Genomic DNA, 22,194 nt, shown 5'->3' with positions numbered 1-22,194 from the left:
AAATGACGTTTAAAACATTAATTTTCTGCATTATTGTGATGGAGGCAGTGGAAGCGCATTTAAATTCAAGAGGTTTATTATTCTAACCTAATTTGCAAGGCGACGTCCTTGTGAATACTAATGAAATTAATCTTCCCTTTCTTCATCGCTTGGATCACATAATTGTTGCTACATAAATACGGAAGGAAAGTCTACAGGAAAGTGTGCTCTGTAGTGGTAACCATTAAGATTTTCCTGCACGATGGTAAATATTAATGCGATTTGTGCATGCGCAATAGATTCATATACGTTTTTTATATAATGTAACTCTGAAATGTTTAAAATTTAATGAATTCCGCAATAAATAAATTTACTTTTTTATAATGTAATCTTAGATGTTTCAAATTCAACGAATATAATAGTTTTAAAGATTCCATGAACTTTTAACAGTCCCACCTGTGGATCTTTCTTTTACAAGAACATCTAATTGTGGGAAGTACGAATTCCTCTCGATTAACTGAAGGGTGCTCGAGATAAAGATCTCCGATACTACATAAACATTATTGTTGTAATATACTAAACTCAACAATAATTCATAGTACAAAAGAAGTTTATACTTTAATTTTTTTAATATTTTTTAACATAAGGAGCTTAACTAAATATGAAGTGAAACATGAAGTTTAAAATTGGCGCGTACTCACGTTTCGTAACGTTTCGTTCAACCTTCGTAAAAGCAACAGATAAGGCAGGAAATTCATATTGATTAAACGAAGAAAAACGTAAAAACCTACTTACGTTTTATTGCTCAATTACTTTTCACGACTGTATATTTTGGTATGGCTCGAATATTTCTCTTTTACTTATCATATCACCAATGAAAAATTAATTATATACGTGTATGTATTGAATGGTTAGATATTACTATGGCTTATAAAGTATTTGGACACTTTCATAGAAAACATTTATGTTTATATTGTATGTATTACAGTGGCTATAAAAGGTATTTATATACTATTGTATTTATTATAACATTTATATACTAACCAAAGCTCATAATACCATGAAGTTCAAAATATTTGCAAATTGAATAACGTAACGTTAATTAATTAATTCGCAATGAAAGTAGATTTTTAGAAATACTTGTTTTTTAAAAAGTGAAATTTGCTTTACGATAGTCTTCACATATTTAAAGTATGTTTTGATATGTAATCCTTTGAAAAGATTAAAAGGTAGGTATGACATCAATCTTTTTCCCTACTTACCATATTGTAGGTTATTATACATTTCATAATTGTTATGTCAATTTAATTCGAGCTGCTTCTATACCAGTAATCATATACAAACCACATACATTTCGAAATGATCCCGAACGTAGAGAAATAAAATAAGACACGATGTAATGATCCCTTTACTTTTAAAACGAACTCTTAAGTAGCGAGGGACGATGATCATGCTTGTTTGTAGAATGATTCGGATCTCCGCTCCAGGCACAGTGAAAGTAACCAAGCACCATTATCCTTTGGAATATAAAGTGCGGAGAAGACAGCTGCAACCCTAAATCGAAAGAAAGTCAAAGTGACCTGATCATGAGCATAATGACGACTTTCAGTGGCTGGAATCTTTCACACGTGTATCTGAAAATTTTCATCAGGAACTCTATATTTCAAATAGAACCACAAAAACTATACTGTTTGATTTTTAACATTATACATACGTTTCAATCAAATGTTCATGAGAAACGTAACAATAATTATTTAGAAGGAAAAAATATCGGAAATTCTTTGAAAATGGAATAATGAAAGTTGGCAATACATTATTACGTCAAATGGACAATATATTATTTAACACACAACTAGTATTTTTCGATTAGATATAATTACAGTAATTTGAGATGGATTACTTATTTTTGGAGTATTTAATATTATTTTGTACTCAACATTCTGTTTTATTACATTTTATTTATTATTTTATCCCATAGACTGAGAAAAATAAAATTAAATGCTCCAAAATTAAGGAATCAAATTTAAATTATTATATTAGAAATAATTACATAATTATTATATTAAATATGATTCAACAACATGTTCTTTAAATTTTATTTGAAGAGGCAAGAACGATTAGTCAATTCTATATTTTAAAATCTATAAAAACAAAGATTGAAAGAACAAGAAAGTAATAATTGGTCTAATTAGTATTTGTATTTAATTACAATGATATGCACACGAGCGTGATGCATCATACTGTTAGCTGCAATTTATTATTGATGCAGTGACGTGCACTTAAAAGAATTAATGATGCTGTGTTAATTGAAACGTCTAATTTTCCAAGGAAGAATGGCGATTTTCATTTCACGCAGAACGCTTGAACTTTCACTCGAAAATACGAAACACATATACTGGCGCGTGTATCTCACGGTCTACACTCGGTATGAAGATGATAGCAGGGTCAACGGTACTTTTATTGGAAGCGAGAAACTCGCGGTATTCTCTATGCTATTTTCTCTGCTGATGCATCGAGATCAAGAAAGCAATAGTTTACGTTCGGAGCAATTTTTGGTCGCGACCTAGTATTAGAGAACTTTCCTTCAGAAACATTATTTCTTGTAAGGTCAAGAGGATTTACTTTCATTTCCTTCAGAAATTGTACCTATGCTTCAAAATTTTATAATTATTATTTGTATTTATTTACTTTAATACATAAATATTTTAAAATTTACTTTTAGTATATTATTCTATCAATATTATTTTTTAGGAAAAGATTTTTAAAATTAGAAAAATGATTAAGTAGTAAGATAATTTTAGGATGCATTATTTTTTTCCATGATTGTTCTTCTGAAAAATATGAATGCTATCTAAATAACAATATTCACTCTTTTTTTTAGAACAAGAGGATCTTCAAAATTAAAGGCAATATTGAGAAGAAGTATAATTTGTAAATGCATTTCATCGAATAATAATCACATAATTTCACCAATATACACTTTCTATATAACAAGAAAATTTTCAGAACAAGAAAGAATTCTGAGAAATAGGGCAATTTCAAGAGGTACATTATAATACTTACATTCATTAATGCTCAAATATCGGAAGCTATTATTTTATTAATATTCTACATATGTATGTTCCTTAGTAAGTGTTTCCAGGGGTCACAAAGAGTCTTACTTCCGTGTCGTTCTAATGCTGTTACGGAAATAAAGGATGGTACCGGTGAAAGGTATTAAATCGAATAGCAGGCCACGAGGAGAATCTAAAGAAAGTCAAAGTGACTCTTTAAAAGGTACAATCGAGTTGATGTAGTTTCTTGGCGGTAAAACGTTTATTGTGTGCACTTCGTTTCAAACAAGTCGTTTGTGAGCTTCTTCTCACGTTGTGGCCTCCGATGCGTTTCTCCGATTTGTCGCGTCCTCACCCACATTCTAAGTCAGCTAAATGCACTTCCAGGTTGGAGGTTTCAATATACTTGCTTCTGAATGTACTGTGTGGTTTCTTTCTCTTTTTTACTTTAGAAAATTATAAGTATTTTTCCCCTCTTTCATTAAAAGAAAGTTTGTTAAAATTTTATGTTGAATCATGTTTCTATTATTGTTAGTTATCGTTATTAAATGAGTAATAATTTATTAGATATAACAAGAGAGATAAGTCGACCATGTGCTAATAGAAGTATGAAATGAATTTATACGAAAGGAAAACAAGGAAATAAATGAAAAGAAAATGAAAGGAGAAACAGTTATAGCTGTTTTAAAGAGGTTTAAAAGGAGAGCTGAAAAATGAGCCAACATTATTAGAATACAAATAGGTTGGCTAGTTTCCATATTACGTTGAGGGAATAAATAAGACCGGATTTAGAATTATTGAGAGATATGAGAAATAGTAGGGCATATCTGTATGTCTAAAAGGAATGTGAGCATTTGCATAAGGAATTGTAAAACGTAGAAAAATTTATGTCATGTTATTATGTATTGTCTGTTAAAAGATAATAGATGTTTAAACTCATTAAAAGAAAAGGATAAAAAAGAATAGTCCTTTCTAGAAAGTTGAGTATTAATTGTCCTTTTAAAGATTCATTTTTGAAATTCCAAGAGGATGTTGTGGAATAATTATTCAAAGAGAAAGAACCATAAACTATTGGCGATGTATTAGTAGGAGCACGCTTGTAAATTAGTCGATTGTTCTCGTCAAATCCAGTCGGACATTCCGCAGATTTTTCAAATTTAAGCACTAATTAAACAACGAAGGATACCAATTTCGTACAAACTGTTACTATAGATATGATTATGATATAGATATGATAGTCTGATTTCCATAAATTTCAGTAATTATCTTTTAATTAAATAGTTACTTGTAATTTAATGATTTGATCATAATTCCAGTATTTCAAGATTTATTAAAATATCAGTCTTAACGATGAAACTGGAAGAGGATCCAGAATTTTCGTAAGTCAAAGTTGAAATGCTGAAAGCTAAGAAATACTACAAAAGTTAAGGGGATGAAAAATATAGGTAAGATTAAAAATATTAAGAACACCATCCAAGGCAGAAAAGTTCAGAAGATTAAAGATAAAAAGAAAGGCAAAATCAACAAAGTTCAAAAGATTAGAAATAGTAGAAAGGGCTGAAAAGCTGGAAAAGTGAAATATGTGGGGAAAATGAACAAATTTTGAAGATTAAAAATAACATAAAGATGAAAAGTCGATTATGTCAATTTCTCTCCATATTCGACAAGAGCTCTGCATGCTTCCTCTTAATACCTGCGTCCTTTCTCTCGTTTTTAGACGTGTTCTTGTCTTCTTCACTCTCTTGAGTCAATCGAAACAAAAGAGACAAAGCACGTTTCCATGACAAGTAAGTGAATTTCGCGTGCTCCCCGAGGGTCATTAATATTTTATACGGAGTACGACCGATAATGTTCCCATTCCTCGTTCACAACTCTCACATCGTATCTAATCTTTACCGACAGTTTGCGTAATCGAGACAGTGGTCCCTGCTGCGTGGTCGACGGTTGGGCAACGAAATCTCTAACAGAAGACAGGTGGATCCAAATTTCTCCCCGTTCTCGGAAGGAGAAAGAAAAATTAATCGACGATCACACGTGTTACCAAATTACCTGATCCCTAAAATGAGATTGGAAATCGTCATTAATTCAATATTTGGAGATAAACGAATCTGTATGACGATAAGCAACCAATTAAGATTGGTAAAGTGAATGAAATTTGAGAAAACTTCTAGAAATTTAGAATTAAAGATTATTAGGAAATTGTATTTACCTAAGAAAAGAGCATGTTGGGATGAAAAATATTAGATGTTTCAAATGTCTGACTTAGTCAAATTAGATGTTCCTTATGGAAATGAGAGGAGTAATGGAAGAGGTGGTATCGTAATAATTCGTCAATTATCTATATTGGATTGTTCGTAAACTTTCTAACAAAATGTTAAAAAAATTTTATAACAGACAATATATTTTTATAAAATCAATATTTTGTTAAATGTAGATCTTTTTTATCGATGTATTTTAATCATCATTCACCATGGCACAGTTTTATAATTGCTTTCTTGACTAATTTCTTGTCTTTTCTTTTCACTAATTTTCCGAAATAATTTTTACAAGCTATTTTATTATTTGTCAAAGATTCATAATAAAAAGTTCTTTTTCGGATTGTTATTCCAGTCAAATATACAACACGACATAATATAAATTTCCAGAAGCTTTACGAACTTTCAAAACAACCCAACATTAAATAATTCATCCCATTGTAATCAATTATACTTAAAATTATATTACATGCATATTAAGTATGGTATATCTGACTTTCAAGGAGGCTACAATCGAATGATTAATAGAAATTATGACATTGGAAAATACCAATTGGTTGCCGTTTTGTAACGTTCAGCGCTTTCCTGGGATTACATGCGAGTCGGAGATCCAGCGGGTATAGACGATTGCATAAAACGCTTTAACTGTTTTAGCAGTGAAAGCAAACAAATACTCAACCGTACAATGTTCTTTCTTGTATATACTCGGATACCAGGATTCAAGAGACTGACTTATCTTTAATGAGTCAATTCTACAATGTTAATTGATCTTCTATGCATAGAGTGTAGACAGATGTAGATTTTTCATGTTGCTGCATCATTTCCTTAATTTACATCTACAAGATGAGTTCTAATAAGAATGAATTCGAAGTTTGCCAAAAATTTTTTCTGGGAAGATATACCAAGGTTTTATTTTCTTATTTTTGAAAATGAGAACTTGGCAAAAAAAAGAAAGCTATATTATGTACAATGTACACTACAATTTTGTTGCAGTTTCAATTTCTGGTTAAAGTATGTATTTGCAAGGGATTCGAATTTCCTTGATCAAGATTTGATTAGACATGAAAATGTCACATAATCTTGAAGTACTTGAAAAGGTGTGAATCTACTTAAAAATAGGACTTATTATCTTCTCACTCTATATGCTAATAAGATGTTCCAATCTTTATAGTTAAATTTTTACTTAAAATCCTACTAACATGTTTTAAAATATCTGAAAAGAATTCTGCAAAAGAATCTTTAAACTGTAAGTATGCACAATAGATTCTATCTATCTTATTATATTTGATCCCACCATTATTAAGTATACTATATCTGAATCCAATGCTAGTTACGAAGATTCAATCTCCTCTGGACAATACACTTTACTTGTATCTTTTGAAAAAGGATTTGTTAATATTTTCATATAAAAAGACGAACTGTCTGCCTTCACTAAAAACAATCAGGCAATGGAAAGAGCTTTCAGCCAGCAACCTCACTCGAAAGTGTTCACCTGTTTAAACGAGTAGGACGAGTAGCACAACGTTCTGAAAAAAATCCACGTTTCGCGTCTGGTACGGTGATGGCACCCAAATGCCCCTTTTACCTTCGACGATGATCATAACGCGTTGTAGATCCCCTCCAGAGGTGAGTTGAGGATGTAAGCGCCACAGAGACCCCCGTATAGCGTTGCGGATGCACTCATGGATATACCCCTCCTCGAAATATCTCTATGCTTAGGGCGACTAGCCGTCTAGGCGGAGGAAACATTCGCTATAAAAGGCACCGTAGCCACGAGGAATTCGTCAGAGGAGTGACGAACCGTAACCAAAAAAAAAAAAAAAATATATAATAATAAAGGCGGCAGCCTTTGCCGTTTTTTCCTCGTCATCGCGCGGTGAACGACACCCCTCAAACTTGTGAAGATGCGGTCTAGCCTGGTCAGTGTCCAATTTTTGTCATCATCTTTGTCACTATTGTTTCGTGGCACGGATTCGTGTAGTACAAGTGTATCTGTGGAACAAAAGAAATGTGATATCTTTTAACGATACTCGCGGAGGAGTGATGAGAGAGTTATTGGAACCGAGCTTTGGTGAATTAACACGTTCACTGCGAACTATGCGAACCATTGGATCGTACGGATAGGATACCGAATTAAACATGGAACGCAAGAAATCACAAAATTGTGGAAAAAGATAAATAATAATTGTTATAAAGAATAGTAATTCACGCAAAGTTTTGTAACATACAGACAAGTGTTATATGGGAACTGTTCGAGTAGTTCAAGAAAAAAGTGGTACAAGTGACAAAATCTTTAATTCGAGAAATTGGTAAAGTTAATAATTTCTTTAGTAGAGAAATTTGTATGATTTTAAATATTAGGTTATCCGAAATGTTTCTTTCATTTTATAAGGAAATAATAGAAGCACAATGTTTTTTGTTTTATATTAGTTTATTGAATTATGCACGAACATAATAATAGAAATATAATGAAATTTATCATACCTAATTCAATAAAATAATATAAAACAGAAATTGTTGTTCATCTATTATCACTTTATGAAACGAAAAAAACTTTTCGGACAACCTAATATTAATATACTATTTCGTTATATGTATTCTATGCTTATATGTATGCTTCTTGTATTTATCTTGTTGGAAGAAGAAACACTTGTATCATTTTTCACTGGTAGTATATAACATTGTAGTTAATGAAATTCAATCATTGCGATCCACAGTGGGCGTGTTAATAGAGTTTTGTTCCTCGAGATATCAAGTAGAATAGTAGGTTGGTTTTATAAGTCAGGGTGACAGTGAATCTTGGTATCACGTGTCTCAATGTATCATAGCATTATAACGGTTGGTCTTCGTGGTTGTATAGTGATTCTTGGTTCTTTGAAGATAAGGTTGAATTATCTTGTTAGGAATATTGAACTTGTCCATACTAAAACATGAAAATTTTGCTCATCAAAAATTTCTGAATTCCTTGATTTTTGAATCTGAAAATTCCAGAAATCATGAATTGTAGATCAGTAGGTATCATTTTGATGTCACACTACTAGATTGAAGAACTTCTCGAAAAGTTCAAATTGCAATTCTGAATGAATATTTTATTAGCAGGTTCCATTTCCTTCTTCGTGTCATACTACTGACCTGAGGAATTTCTTGAAAATCTCCCTCGTTTATCTTCTCTGCGAGTAAGGTTACAGTTTGAAATATTGATGAAAACCAAACTATATAGTTTCGTTCACGAATAGTTGGTGAAGTTAACATTCCGTTCGAGTCACCGAATTCAGTACGTCGATGCTATTTTCTAGGAGCTATCCTAAGTAAGTATTCTCGTCGCTTCACGTTGTGCAGAATGGAAAGTCGACCGTTGTGCTCGTGCCTCGAATGATCATCTTTCGTAAAATTGTACCAAAGATATCAGAAACTCGTTTACCTTCCACATTTAACCCAGTTACGGAAATCTATTTCCGTAAAAAAATTCCAATTCCATTAAATTATTCATTTCTACAACATTTCTTTTCTCAAACGTCATTCCTTGAAATTTGTAAGCTCTTCACATCAATTCTTAGTGATTGTTCAGCGGTTTATCTTTAATGTATCTATATGTGAAAGAATATGCCGAGATGTCACACTTTTGCCTTTCTATCGTTAGGTTAATGTCATTTCCAACAACTTTCCCAATACTTTCATAAATTTGGATTATCGACATTATCATTTATTCAATCAATTAACAGACCATCAACCTTGATACAAGTTAATATGATTAAAATTTGTCTCTAAAATTGTTAGTTTATTCTGAAACTATTACCTATAATAGCATAGTGATAATCTTTTTTAAACACTCTTGACAATAGCTTATTTGCTAATCTCTGATTTTAAATTCTAGTGTCGTGGTAATGTTCTCAGAATATTTTCTTATTAAAAGATATCGTCTCTAATAGCATATTTTTTAATCTAAGACTTAAAAGCCTGTAACAATATCATAATTCTTTAAAAGTCTTTTAATCTTAAAATGTCATTGACAACGGTGTATTTTTTAATCAAAGACTGAAAATTTCATTCCCTAAAAAAATTAAAAATTGAAATTAAAAATCGAATAATCTTCGGGTTATTACTCTCTTGGATCGGTCCGGGTGTTGATCTTGACAAAGCAACTGTGGCTTACGGTAATCAACGTAACAGGAAGGCCAGTGGTAAGCCGGTTCACCAAAATGGCTGCCGACCAAAATAAAAAGCAAACACGTTTCGGAGCGAGAAACGAAACTGAGAGGCCCACTTTCCCGTCGGTCTTCCTGGCGTTAATGAACAGCTACGAGTTTCACGATCAAGCTCCTGTTTCCACGTTGGTAAAGGGGAAAAAGAAGAGGAAAAAGGGGGCCACCGTTGACCCCATTCCTGGTCTTGTTTATGTCCGTTCGTTAGTTTGCACGCGGTCACTTTCATTTTTGAGAGAGACGATTGTAAACCATCCTACAAGATATATCATTCGTAACTTTTTAAGGACGTTTGCAGAAAAAGTGGTTATCGATCTTCTCCATGAACTGTTTTTCTTGTTGAAAATTACTCTTCTCTTTTGGTCTTTGAGTTTTGTTTTTATCGTTATTGTTAATCTAAAAAGAAAAGAGAAGTATATTATTGGGATGAAGTTGCAAGTGTTGCAAAATTTTTGTTATTAAAGGTGAAGCTTTTGAATGTAACTTCTATTGTTCTGGGAGAAATATGAAAGACAAATTATTTTGCAATTGCAATTAGCTTTGTCAGAGGTTGATACTATACAGACACAGTTCACATTAAAAAAAATTGTAACTTTGATAACTGTATGTGATACCGAACAATGAAAATTTTAAATTTTGTTCTTCTTTTTATGTTTAAATTTACGTCATATTTAATTCACATTTGTTGGAATCAATATCGATTTGATTAGAATTAATTACTACTTCATCAATTGTTAATTCTGAATGGATTCATAATCAAGAAACAGTTCAATTAATTTCACTAAGAACGAGCACTACACCTCTACAAAGATATCTCTATTAAAATTCTTCTCCTCTTTTCAAATTTCAATTTTAGCGTATGGAATAAAGTATAAGAGGTACTTGAACGCTCGCGTGATCGATGGTCAAGATGTAAAGAGAGATAGCGCGTGAAGGTCGAGCGGAATATAGATTGAAATCAGCCTGTAATTATAAGTATAATGCTCGTGTACGAGGTACTGTTTCAGTTAAAACACAGTAGATTGTATCTGCAGTTGCTTGAATATTTAGAGGTTGTTACTGTGTTACTAGGTATATACCTAGTATAATTATGTATTATACAGTCACTAGAGTCACCTAGATGACTAACGTACCATGATTGGTTCATTTGCATCTTTGCTTAGACGATGAGTGTATTTTCTTTCGATAGATGATACCGACTCGATTTCATTTACATTTCCGTAAATATTATATATTTTACTCCTTCTTTATTGTTTGTATACTTGCCTATCTCGTATGCCTGATAATAAATAAAGATGTGAAATAAATGAATAAATTATAGATGTGAAAGGAAGTAATAATTCTTAAATAATTGGTAATTAAAAAATAATCTTTGCAGTTATTCCTGTGTTGCTTCCTTTTCGTCTCTGCTCTTGGGGACCCGATAAGGACCAAGAAAGAGTGAGTAGATGACTTTGTAATTAATTGGCGAAATAAATAGCTGTGAAATTTGTAACAATAGATGTATGAATTAAAAAATCGTATTTAATTAATAGTGAATAGTTAGCGGATATTTATACATTTATGGGAAATTTAAATACGTAAAAATATATAAAAAACCAAAAGTATTCGTTATAATATTTAGAGGATAAAATAGATTTTCGTTTAGATCTTATTTCTTTAACTACGTCCATAAAAATATGAATTTGTATAAACACATGCGATTAAGTATTTTGTATTATATTGTATATAGTAATAATAATAATATTATACAAAACAAATATTTTAATATAGAAAAAATAATTACAAATTTCAGAGCACCTCTAAGCCCACCTCCAAGCCAATATGGCCCACCTGCGACTTCTTATGGAGTTCCAAATGTAGGAAGCTCCTACAACGCACCATCTGATTCTTACGGTGCTCCACCACCACCATCTTCCTCCTATGGTGCACCTTCCTCTTCTTACGGTGCTCCATCAGGACCATCCTCTTCCTACAACGCACCATCATCCAGTTATGGTGCTCCATCAGGTCTATCCTCTTCTTACGGTGCACCATCGTCCAGTTATGGTGCTCCATCAGGTCCATCCTCTTCTTACGGTGCACCATCGTCCAGTTATAGCGTTCCAGCAGGCCCATCCTCTTCTTATGGTGCACCATCATCCAGTTATGGCGCTCCAGCAGGCCCATCCTCTTCCTATGGTGCTCCATCCGATCACGGTGTTGATCACGGTTCTTTTGGAGGCGATCAAGGATATAGCAGTGGTGGATCCTTTGGTGATGATCATGGAAATGGAGGCGGTCATGGATCTTTTGGAGGTGACCATGGATCCTTTGGAGGTGGTCATGGATCCTTTGGAGGCGACCATGGATCTTTCGGAGGCGGTCATGGATCCTTTGGAGGCGACCAAGGTTCATTTGGAGGAGATCACCATGGAGGAGGAGGAGAAGGAGGAGGAGGAGGAGGAGACCACCATGGAGGAGAAGGAGGAGGAGGAGGAGACCACCATGGCGGTGGTGGTAGTGGGGGATTATCAACTTCCTATGGTGCTCCAGCACAATCTTATGGCCCCCCAGCACAATCTTATGGACCACCAGCGCAATCTTATGGACCACCAGCGCAATCTTATGGACCACCAGCGCAATCCTATGGGCCACCAGCTCAACCTCAAGGAAAATGGGAGAAGAAATTAACGTGGAAAGCAGAATGGAAGCAGATCTGGAAAACAGAACAGAAATTAATCTGGAAACAAGAATGGAAAAAAGTTCAAGTACCTGTTTGGAAGGAAGTTCAGGTTCCAGCGTGGAAAGAAGTTAAGGTACCAGTTTGGAAGAAAGTCCAGAAACCTATTTGGAAGGAGATCCAAGTGCCAGCGTGGAAAGAGGTCCAAGTACCAGCCTGGAAAAAAGTTTGGAAGCCAGTTTGGAAAGAAGTACAGGTACCTATATGGAAAGAGGTTCAGGTACCTGACTGGAAGAAGGTCTGGGTTCCTGAGTGGATTAAAATAGGTATTCCTGGTGAGCAATATGTTGGTAAGGATCATCATGGTTGGCAGTATACCAGTCATGATCTTTGGAAGAAGAAACTGATTTGGAAACCTATATGGAAAAAGATCTGGAGGACAGAGAAGAAGCAAGTCTGGGTTAGTGAGAAGAAATTAGAGTGGAAAGCTGAATGGAAACAGATCTGGAAAACTGAAAAGAAACAGGTTTGGGTTAGCGACAAGAAATTGGTTTGGAAAGAGGAATCGGTTCAGGTCTGGGTACCTGAGAAGAAGCAAATTTGGGTAACACAGAAGAAGCAGGTATGGAAGGATGAGTGGAAGAGCAAATGGGTGCCAGTGTGGAAGGACGTACAGGTACCAGCGTGGAAAAAGATATGGAAGCCCGTTTGGGAGAAAGTTTGGGTACAGACTGAACCTCACCACGACGAACACCATGGATACAAGTAAAACTTCTACCATGAGATTCTTCGTTCGATCTTTACTCATCTCGACGATAAAATCGTTCATCGTCTTTCACATTTTTTGCTAGTATAGCTGTAGCCTGAGAGCGGGGGTCAAAGGTTCGCGAATCGCGAAAGTCGCCATCCGTTCTTTTTGTTCTCTTTCGCCTTTCGGAGAAAAAACGAGGACTCCGCTGTTGTTTGCGATTACGGTAACGGAGTCCAGATTTTCTTATTTTATGTCTGTAGGAAGCCATGTAAACCATGTAAAATCACGTGAAAGTACCGTGGAAAATAGGAGACTTTATTCTTGGCAACGAAAGAATGTTACGTTAATGAATAATTTTATAATAGAAAATTTTAAAGTTATTGATGTCTAATGATTTTAGAATAGAAGAACAATAATATCTTTTTCTTTTTTGGAGAAATATCGAGAAATTATTTTGCTGCGAGATTATTACTCGTATTCTACCTTTTTTTCTAGGTGAAATGTTTAATTAATTATTTTTTTCTTTTGAATATTTGTTTCGGGAGATTATTATCAAGAGATCTTATCATTTGTATTCTGTTTGTTGTTCTGATTGAGATTTTCTGTTCAATTATGTTTCTGATTAAATCTTAAATTAGGGACATTACTATTGGGAAATTAACATCAATATTCGTGTACAACAGAACCTACTGTCGATTAGCAAAAATGTAAAGTCTTTAAAATAAATTCTGCCATGCATCTTAAAGGAACCGGTAGTCAAAATAGGAAATTTTATACGATTCCGCGTTACATAGTAGAGTAAGAATCGTTATACGTGCTTGAACAAGCCATGTATGACAAATCGAATATAATTATTTTCTTTGTTTACTTGTAAATAACGATTCCTCACGGAAGTATATGTAGATATAGATATTTTTGTACAATGTTTGTGTATGTTACCGTAATAAAGTACATTTTTTTTTAATTTACGAATTCTTTTAGTTTCACGTAAAATATAATATGTGAATATTCCAATTAGAATATTTATAAATTTTATGTTACATTTTAATATGAATAAATGGAAAAATATTCGAATCCTAAAGGAACTAGTAATTGAAAATATTGGAAATGTAGAATTAACTTGTAGTATCCAGTTTTATGAGTAAGATGTATTTTATTAGTTTGTTTAATGGATTTTCGCCTTTAAACAAGCGTTTCTACGCAAAGGAATTATTTGTTTACGAGTAATTAATGACTCGAAGCTTCTCAATTCCTGGTAGAACAATGTGCGGCTCCCAACGAATGGACGTAACACGAAATAAATTTCTCTGTTTGACAAGAGAAGCTACAGAAAATTCATACTGGATGAAAGTGAGTTAAAACTGACTAAAATCGTAACTGCCACATCCATAGAAACATTTAACTCCAACTGCAATTGCAAACAACTACAAATTTCGATTGTCATATGAAGTTTATCGTAATCATTTCTATTTATCATTATTAAACACAGATAATGTTTGTTTAAAAATACTTTTACAGTATATAGCTTTTACTCATGCGATAAATCGGAATACATAAATCTTTTTTATAAATTTAAGGCGATAATAGCAGCAGTCGGTGTATGATTTATCTAATCTACTACACTTGTTCACTTTTTATTTTAATTAATTATTTTATTCGTTTGAGATAATCTAAATTGTTATTCGATTAGATACACGTATAAGATATAATATACAAGATTTTCGTTTTAACAACATTTCAGATACTTGTAAAGTTATATGATTTCATTTAAAACACTCGAGATAAATTTGTTTGATTACAACTTCTCATAAACAGAAAAACTTTGCAAATAAACATGATTTAGCGTCTTCTACAAACAGAGATTATTAATGCAATATGAAAGCTCTTCTCCTCCTATTCTAACAAAACATTATTATTTTATCATCCAAGTTTGTAGAAATTTTATTAAAATAATCTTTAATAATCATTCTATTATTCGAGAAAATACTTCTTATTTCTTATTTATACTACGATTATGAAGATAGTAATTTTTATTGGCCCACCCTGTAAGTAAAAGTGCGAAGATCTTCTCGATTCCCAAGCGCAGGCATTAGGTCGCAAACACAGAAGAACCGTGCCCACACAGTTAGAGATTAATTCCCGGCAGATGAAAGCGCTTAGTTTCTACGAAACAAGAGGAAGATCCGACAAGAAGAGAGATGAAAGATGCTTTCTAAGGATAAGATGAGATTCAAGGGAACCGGCACATCTCAGGGTCCTCAGGGTCGCGATTCATCGCTCACGACCTTTACTTTCTCCAGTTCCCGTGCGCGTGACAACTCTTGTAGGATGAGAAGAGTGAAAAAGACGAGGAAGACAGCGGAGAAGATGAGAAGACGCCGGAAATGGTATGACTGGCCAATCATTCCCGAAACTTTAAGATGAAAATATAAAGGGAAACGACTTTCGAAACTGAAGAACAAGTTTTATCGGTCATGTTGTCACTAAGAAAACATATTAGAATGTTAAAACAGATTTAATACGATACGATCGCTCACGAAGCGTTATTGTGAAGATTTCATTGGAACAAGCATCGTTGTAAACAATGACTATGCAGATATTTATGCAAGATCTGACACATCACGTTAGAATTTAAGATTCTTACATTATACTAGACATTGAAAAGTAGAATATACTTTTTATACCCAATTTAAGTATTATAAGATTATTCACTTTCTTGAGTTAATAGGGTTAATATAAGAGTTAGATAGTTCACCCCATATAAATGCCTATATGTTTATGATTGAAAGCATAGTATAAATCAGATCGTACCTATTGATGAAGAAAACGATTGATCGAGGAAGGCGAGACGTTCCACGACATTTGAGATATATCAACGCTTAATCGGTCAGTCGTGGGACATAGCGTAATGAGAAGAAAGTTTCAGCAAGAAAATGAACAAGGATTAATTGTAAGAGCTGCTCATTTGAAAAACGCTTTTTTCGATGGATCATTCGATCAGTTGACTCAATTTGATCTAATGATGATCAAAAAGTGGTGAGCAAAAATTTACACAGTTCGTTTATCAATATTCACTTTCATATGATTTTTCTACATTTAATATGATTTTTTAATATGGCATGATTAATAGCACTTTCATATGATCTTTTAATACCATTTTTTCTATATATCCAAGATAATCTATGATATATTCCCCCTCATCCTTAATTTCTTTTAATTATCAACTCTTATATACAAAATATCGTTTTCTTCTTCTTGTATTATGTATCCTTTATACCAGTAAAGAAAATATCTTCTTAGTACAATAGCAAATAAACAAAAGAAGATTTAAAAATAGATACAGCGGCAACATCATAAATAGGAATTGTATTATTGAAAGACTTATCTTTATATTTTCTCTTATGAGAAAGATAAAAGATATTTCAGGTTTTCCTTTATAGATTTTACTTCCTTAAGATTACATTCCTGGTACTTTTGAAGCGCTATAAATACATAATAGCTTTCAACTTTTCATTTCGAATAATAATTACAAGCCAAATTAAGTCCAATTTGGTATGAAAACTTTCTCCATTTATATGTTCGTTACTGTATGTAGGATACATAACTTATCAATTACGTCATTCTATAGAGGGTTGAAAAATGCCGGAAATCAATCATGAAAAGCACAACCTTCTGTTTTCCTCATTACGTCTTGACCTTAATAGCGAACGTCGCTCCTTTACTTTCTTCATCGCAGTCTCACGGTAATTTTAATTCACGATACATACTTTTTCTCGCGCACGCTTGCAGGTCTCTTGTGTGAAGATATAGGAAACCGCTTTCAAACATTCTACAGGTGGAAGCATCCCAACGTGAGGCAGATGCGAGTAAATGCAATTATCATATAATGACCGCAAGACGAGTTGGAAGAAGAGCTTCGATCAATGTGTCGTTGGTTTCCACGAACGGTGAAAGTGCCGGATCCGGTAGTGGGTGCTGTGTATATATCCTGGCAGCATACTCGAAAAGCTTCAGAAATCTCGCGTTTACGAAGAAGTCTAGATCGGGCATAAAATAGAAAGAATAAAATAGAAAGTTAGAGAATGATAAATAAAAAATGGGATTAATAGATGAGATAATAAGTGAGTTTGGAGAACATTTGGGAAGAAATGGATTTTGGAAAAATTTAAGAATAGGCAGATTTGGAATAGGTTTAGGAGAAAATCAATTTTGAAAACTTTTCAGGAAAGCAGACTAAGGAAAATGTAAAAGAAATATAAGACCTTGATCAATACAGGGAGATTATATAAATATATAATATCCCAGAAAATATGATGTGGATTTTTACTATATTTTAATTAGAATTTGATTTAGAACGTGTAATTAAAATTTTATATACTTTACGATCGGTATAACAAATCTTACCTTTTTTTACACTTGTTGTGTCAGATACATTATTATATGATTTACAAATAGCAAAGTAATTGCTAGCTCGTAAAATTAATGTGAAGTTGTTTGCATACTTTACTTTCTATATTTCTAAAAAAAAAGCAAGTGTTAATAAATCCAAATTCTCTTAAATGTGTTTAAATATATCTCTATTTCGAAAAAAATAATATGTGCAATTTTTGGAATTGTAATATTTCAATTATTTATACTGGAATATGTAGTTTTCTCAGTGAATCTGAGAAAGTGACGCTAGATAGAGTTACCTGCAGGTTTGTAGGAATTTCTCTCATGTTTTATGATGTCACTTTATCAGCATAATTGTTGTTTCCGCCGTAAAATCAGAGGAAACCGCTTTCTATAAAAACAAACCAAATTTAGAAAATAATATTATGCATCTTGTAAAATAATTTAAACGTTTTAAAACAATTTTTAAATTAAGAATGAAATATTATTATGTTCGATTTAGCTTACTCAAATTGATCGTATATTAATTATTAAATAAAATCAAACAATTTTCTCTTCGTTCATATGTATAAATGTATCCATGACCATTGCTGTAAATAAATAAATAAATATTAGTGACGTTGACCAAATAATCGAATTTTTAGAAATTAAAGCTTTTGATATTTTTGCATGATGAATCAATCAAGTGTCCTTGCGCTCATAATCTATTTGTAGCAAACCGAAACATCGAAAGTTGTTCATGCTTTATGTATGGCGCGGTACGAAGACATACGATCACACGTATTACCCAATAGAAAGCGAATCGTTCATACGTTGGATTTGTGGCAATTGCGATCTATCAACATTTCTATCATAGGATTAATGACCGGTTTGAAAAAATGGCAAGCATCTTATCAATAACTTAACATATAAATCTTGCGATACTGGTTTCTTCGTCAAGTCTAAAAAGAATGTTATTATGAGATGAATATGATAATGTGATAAATAATACTGATAACTAATGAAAAATAACTACAATACCTAATTTATAAACTTTTTACCTTATCTTAATTTCATTTCATATTTTTCTTGCAATAAATTGTATTTCAATAAAGCTGACATAATTTCATTCACGTACCATTCAAAACTTTCTGTCATAATTATAACAATATAATTGCTTGTGTATGCATCGAATTACAATTACATGCGGTTCTTTTGAATCTTTTCTTCGATGAAAAGAGTTCAAGTGTTTCTTTCGAAAGCTGAGCATCGGTGCCTTTTAATCATTGATCAATTTTTCGTTCGCTACGCAGAATGCGAAAAGGCGAAAAGTACGGTGTCATGATCATCGTTTACTCGGCAAGGCCACTTTCACATGGTTTGCCGCGATGAGAACGAGCAGGTATATATTCTTCCTTTGTTCATCCTCGGGTTTTTTATTCAGAGCTCTTTTTAAATTTGCTTATTCCTGTGGCGAAAGTAGGGTCTATAGATTATCGCGTTTAATACGTATCTATTGAAGATTTAAGTACAACTATAAATGTCTTCTTCTTGAATTTCTTCAATTACATAACATGAAAACTGAAAGACTATAAAAACTTCGCTTGAAAAGTCAAGTATCATAGAACTTAAGTACTTCAATATTTAGGCCTTATAAATAGATATTCCAGAACTCAGCCACAGTTAATGATTGGAAAGTTCAGGTATCTCGTCATTCGGGTATCCTAGAACTTAGATATTTTGTAATTTAAATATCTGAGGTGTCTTCATATGTAGATAGAGAATTTGAGTACCTGTGTATTTAATGATTCGAAGATTCATTATATATCTTGTCATATAAGTATCCCGGAAATCAGGCATTTCAATATTTTTAAATTCAAATATGAATTGCGACGAATTTTATTCTATAAAAATTTCGCAGTTGGTGTTTGAGACTTCAGGTACCTTGAAATACCTGGAAATTTTAAATTTTTAGTTGAGCTGTTGTAATAGTACACAAATATTTCATTTATAAAATGATTTGTACCCAAACGTTCAGTCCCACAGTAGAATAGACACGAAAGGACTATCGATAGGATAGTTACGTGAGCTGTACCGTAAGCGGATAACTAGTTTATTTGGTTTCGTATTGTATGTAACGTGGAATCATTTTGTAACGTGCATGAAACATACAGGTCAATGGTAATGATAGCTTACTTCGTTGCCCATTAGAAACGTAATTTCACCCAGATAACGCGCATCGCTGACCGCGAATGGAAGCAAATTTCACTTTCGAATTGGGATCAAACGCATTCTACCGCACAACCGTGTATCGTAATATAGTCGTCTTATTTACTATTTCAAGAATTATTCACTCTGGATTGTTACTTGAATAATTACATGTCCGTAAATGCTAACTAAACAATAATTACGTCAATACTTGAGCTGTTGAACTACATACAATTTTTTAATAAATAGTGGCAATATGTTTAAATCGTATTGTCTGCAACCAAGATCAGTATATATATGTATAGTCTACTATATAATTCAAACTTTATTTAAAATGGACTTTGGTTTGCTAAATTTATAAACTAAACGTTATCCCACACATATTCTGCATTTATCTTTCCTACTTATGCATGCCCTATCTTCATTTACTATGTATAAACTACTTTACTAATATTGCATGTTTCCATTCGTATATCTTATTTTCCGTTTCTATTTCTATAACTATTTTTATTCTTTCTTCTAGTACTTTTCTAATCTCCTTTTTTTCTTCATCTGTTCTACCTTTCCCAATCACTTTACCAAGAGCAATATTTGTTCGAACGTTTCATTATTTAATAGAAAATAATGACAGCCCAACAGTATAATTTATTATTTTCTTATTCTAATGCTAATAAATCCTTTAAAGAGGTTTTTCTGTTTGTTTTTCTATTAACATAGTACATCAACGTAATGTAAACCACATATAATTTAATTTCGACGATCAAACAGAATTTCTAGATCAGAACCGTTCTGTGACATTCAACTGAACACCCAATTAAACATCCAGATTTCACCTGCTCAGGGCACATCATTGATTACAGGAGTTGAATTTAACTTTCGAACTGAAATCGTCTCGAACGCATCGAGACACTGTGGGTCTATACGATGCAACCGCAGCTCTCTACCCGTATACGTGAATATCCCGGAAGTTTGACTCTGACAACTCGAAACATGACTGAAGACAGACGTTATAAAAAAGTTACAAGAATATTCGTAGAAATTCCGGAAGATATCCGGATAATATCTCCGTCGGAGTTATACGTGATTATATAAGCAATCTGGTGGATTTACAATCTACGTAAATATGGGAAAAAGTTTACATCTGCTTGCATACAAATCATGCGCTGTTATGCATTATTAATAAGTTCCTTTCAGAGAAAGCGATCTTCATTTCTTCCTCGAACACATTTTTTTAAACATTACTTATTATTCATGCAAGTTGTAAGTTGGTTCTAGTTTAAGGAGATTTTGTTCAATGCTATCGGAACGATGAAATCCAATAACTATAAATAACAAAAAGAACCTGTATGAAACATATTGAATATTGCCTCAAACTTGAAAAGTTCTATTCTATTTTCTATTCTTTCCAGATTAAATGAAGGCTCAATTATTTAGTTCTACATCAATGTTTATATTATTTAATTTAATATATGAGATTAATTAAATACCTAATATATTTTTTTAGTGGTGAAAAAAGCCGCCAAAGCTAAACAATTATCAAAAAATAAATTGTTCTTATATGTGATTGAAATATCTAACAAATATTTCCCAATATTTTTTAATATTTTCCAAATATTTATGAGATATTTTCCAATACTTTCTATGGATAATTCGATCCATTTGTATTGTACGAAAGTGCCATTAATTTCTTAAGGTGCCGGATGCATCCATGCGTACACCAGATCGAAAGCTCATGACTCCAGGCGATTGTTAATTGGTTCGATCACATTGCCGCGTTGAGACGTAAGTTTCACTTTCAACCCAGCACAGCCTGCACCGTCTTCAGATGCATCTTCAGCTCTCTACTCATTCGTTATAGCGGAAGCATGCACTCACTCGTTTACAAGTCGAAAACCGAAGGCAGGCACGCGTTGCTTTTTTTCCTTGCCTGTTTCATGCTAAAAGGATGTACCACCATTGTGACTTTCCCATCGTGGAAATTGCCTGTTCGGCTGGGAAGCAGGAAAGAAGAGGCCGAGTCACATGAGAAAGGGATAACTATCTGAACTTGGTGACCTGCAGGATACATGGGACACATTTCCTTCTTACTCAGCTGTTTCTATTTTCAGTGGCGTCGAATATTCGTAGAATTTTCTATTTTTACTCTGCAATAAGATAGAATATAATATTTGATGTTTCTTTCCTACATGTTTACTCATGTGTTCTTCTTTATTTCTGATATAGTAAGTCATGAAATATATACAATTTTCGTAATATATTATTTTCTACATAGTAAGGCGTGTATTGATTACAATCACTTACAGTCACATTTTGATATCACGAAGTAAAATAATGGTAGATTGGAAAGCAGGTATTATTCAAGAGTTTAATGACTGCGCCAATGCCTCGTATTCTTCCACATAGCTTTACTTCCACCGCATGAAATGTCAAGGAGCAACATAGAAATTCGCTAATCGTGAACGGGAAGATTTATATCTGTCACGGGTCAATGTCTCCTATAAAACTATCCTCCGGACAATTTCAGGTTCTTCGTGATTAACGATATTAACACGAAAAACTTAAAAATACATGGAAGAAAAAAGAAAAAAGATGCAGTAAACTTTACCTTGAATCTCGAACCATGAAGTGAAATCCTTGTTACTTAATTTCGACGCGTTCAACATATAGCACATTATTTGGCATTTTTTTCATTTCACTTGCGCTCTTAATGTAT

The 22,194-nt window shown here is 32.9% G+C and overlaps 1 protein-coding gene across 1 annotated transcript; it reads left to right on the top strand.

The window, feature by feature from the left end:
- The first annotated feature begins 545 nt into the window (after positions 1-545).
- On the top strand, positions 546-13,866 carry LOC126867602 (translation initiation factor IF-2-like). The gene is made up of 6 exons (XM_050622283.1): positions 546-979; positions 1,444-2,581; positions 2,861-3,024; positions 3,109-7,206; positions 10,868-10,929; positions 11,285-13,866. Exons 4-6 carry the CDS (start codon positions 7,192-7,194, stop codon positions 12,918-12,920), a joined length of 1,713 nt encoding a protein of 570 aa, XP_050478240.1. The 5' UTR covers positions 546-979; positions 1,444-2,581; positions 2,861-3,024; positions 3,109-7,191; the 3' UTR covers positions 12,921-13,866.
- Positions 13,867-22,194: the final 8,328 nt, after the last annotated feature.

This window comes from Bombus huntii, chromosome 1 (genome assembly GCF_024542735.1).
Source record: "Bombus huntii isolate Logan2020A chromosome 1, iyBomHunt1.1, whole genome shotgun sequence".
NCBI lineage: Eukaryota > Metazoa > Arthropoda > Insecta > Hymenoptera > Apidae > Bombus > Bombus huntii.
Note: the sequence above shows the minus strand (reverse complement) of the source record. Positions and strands in the feature narration are given on the sequence as shown.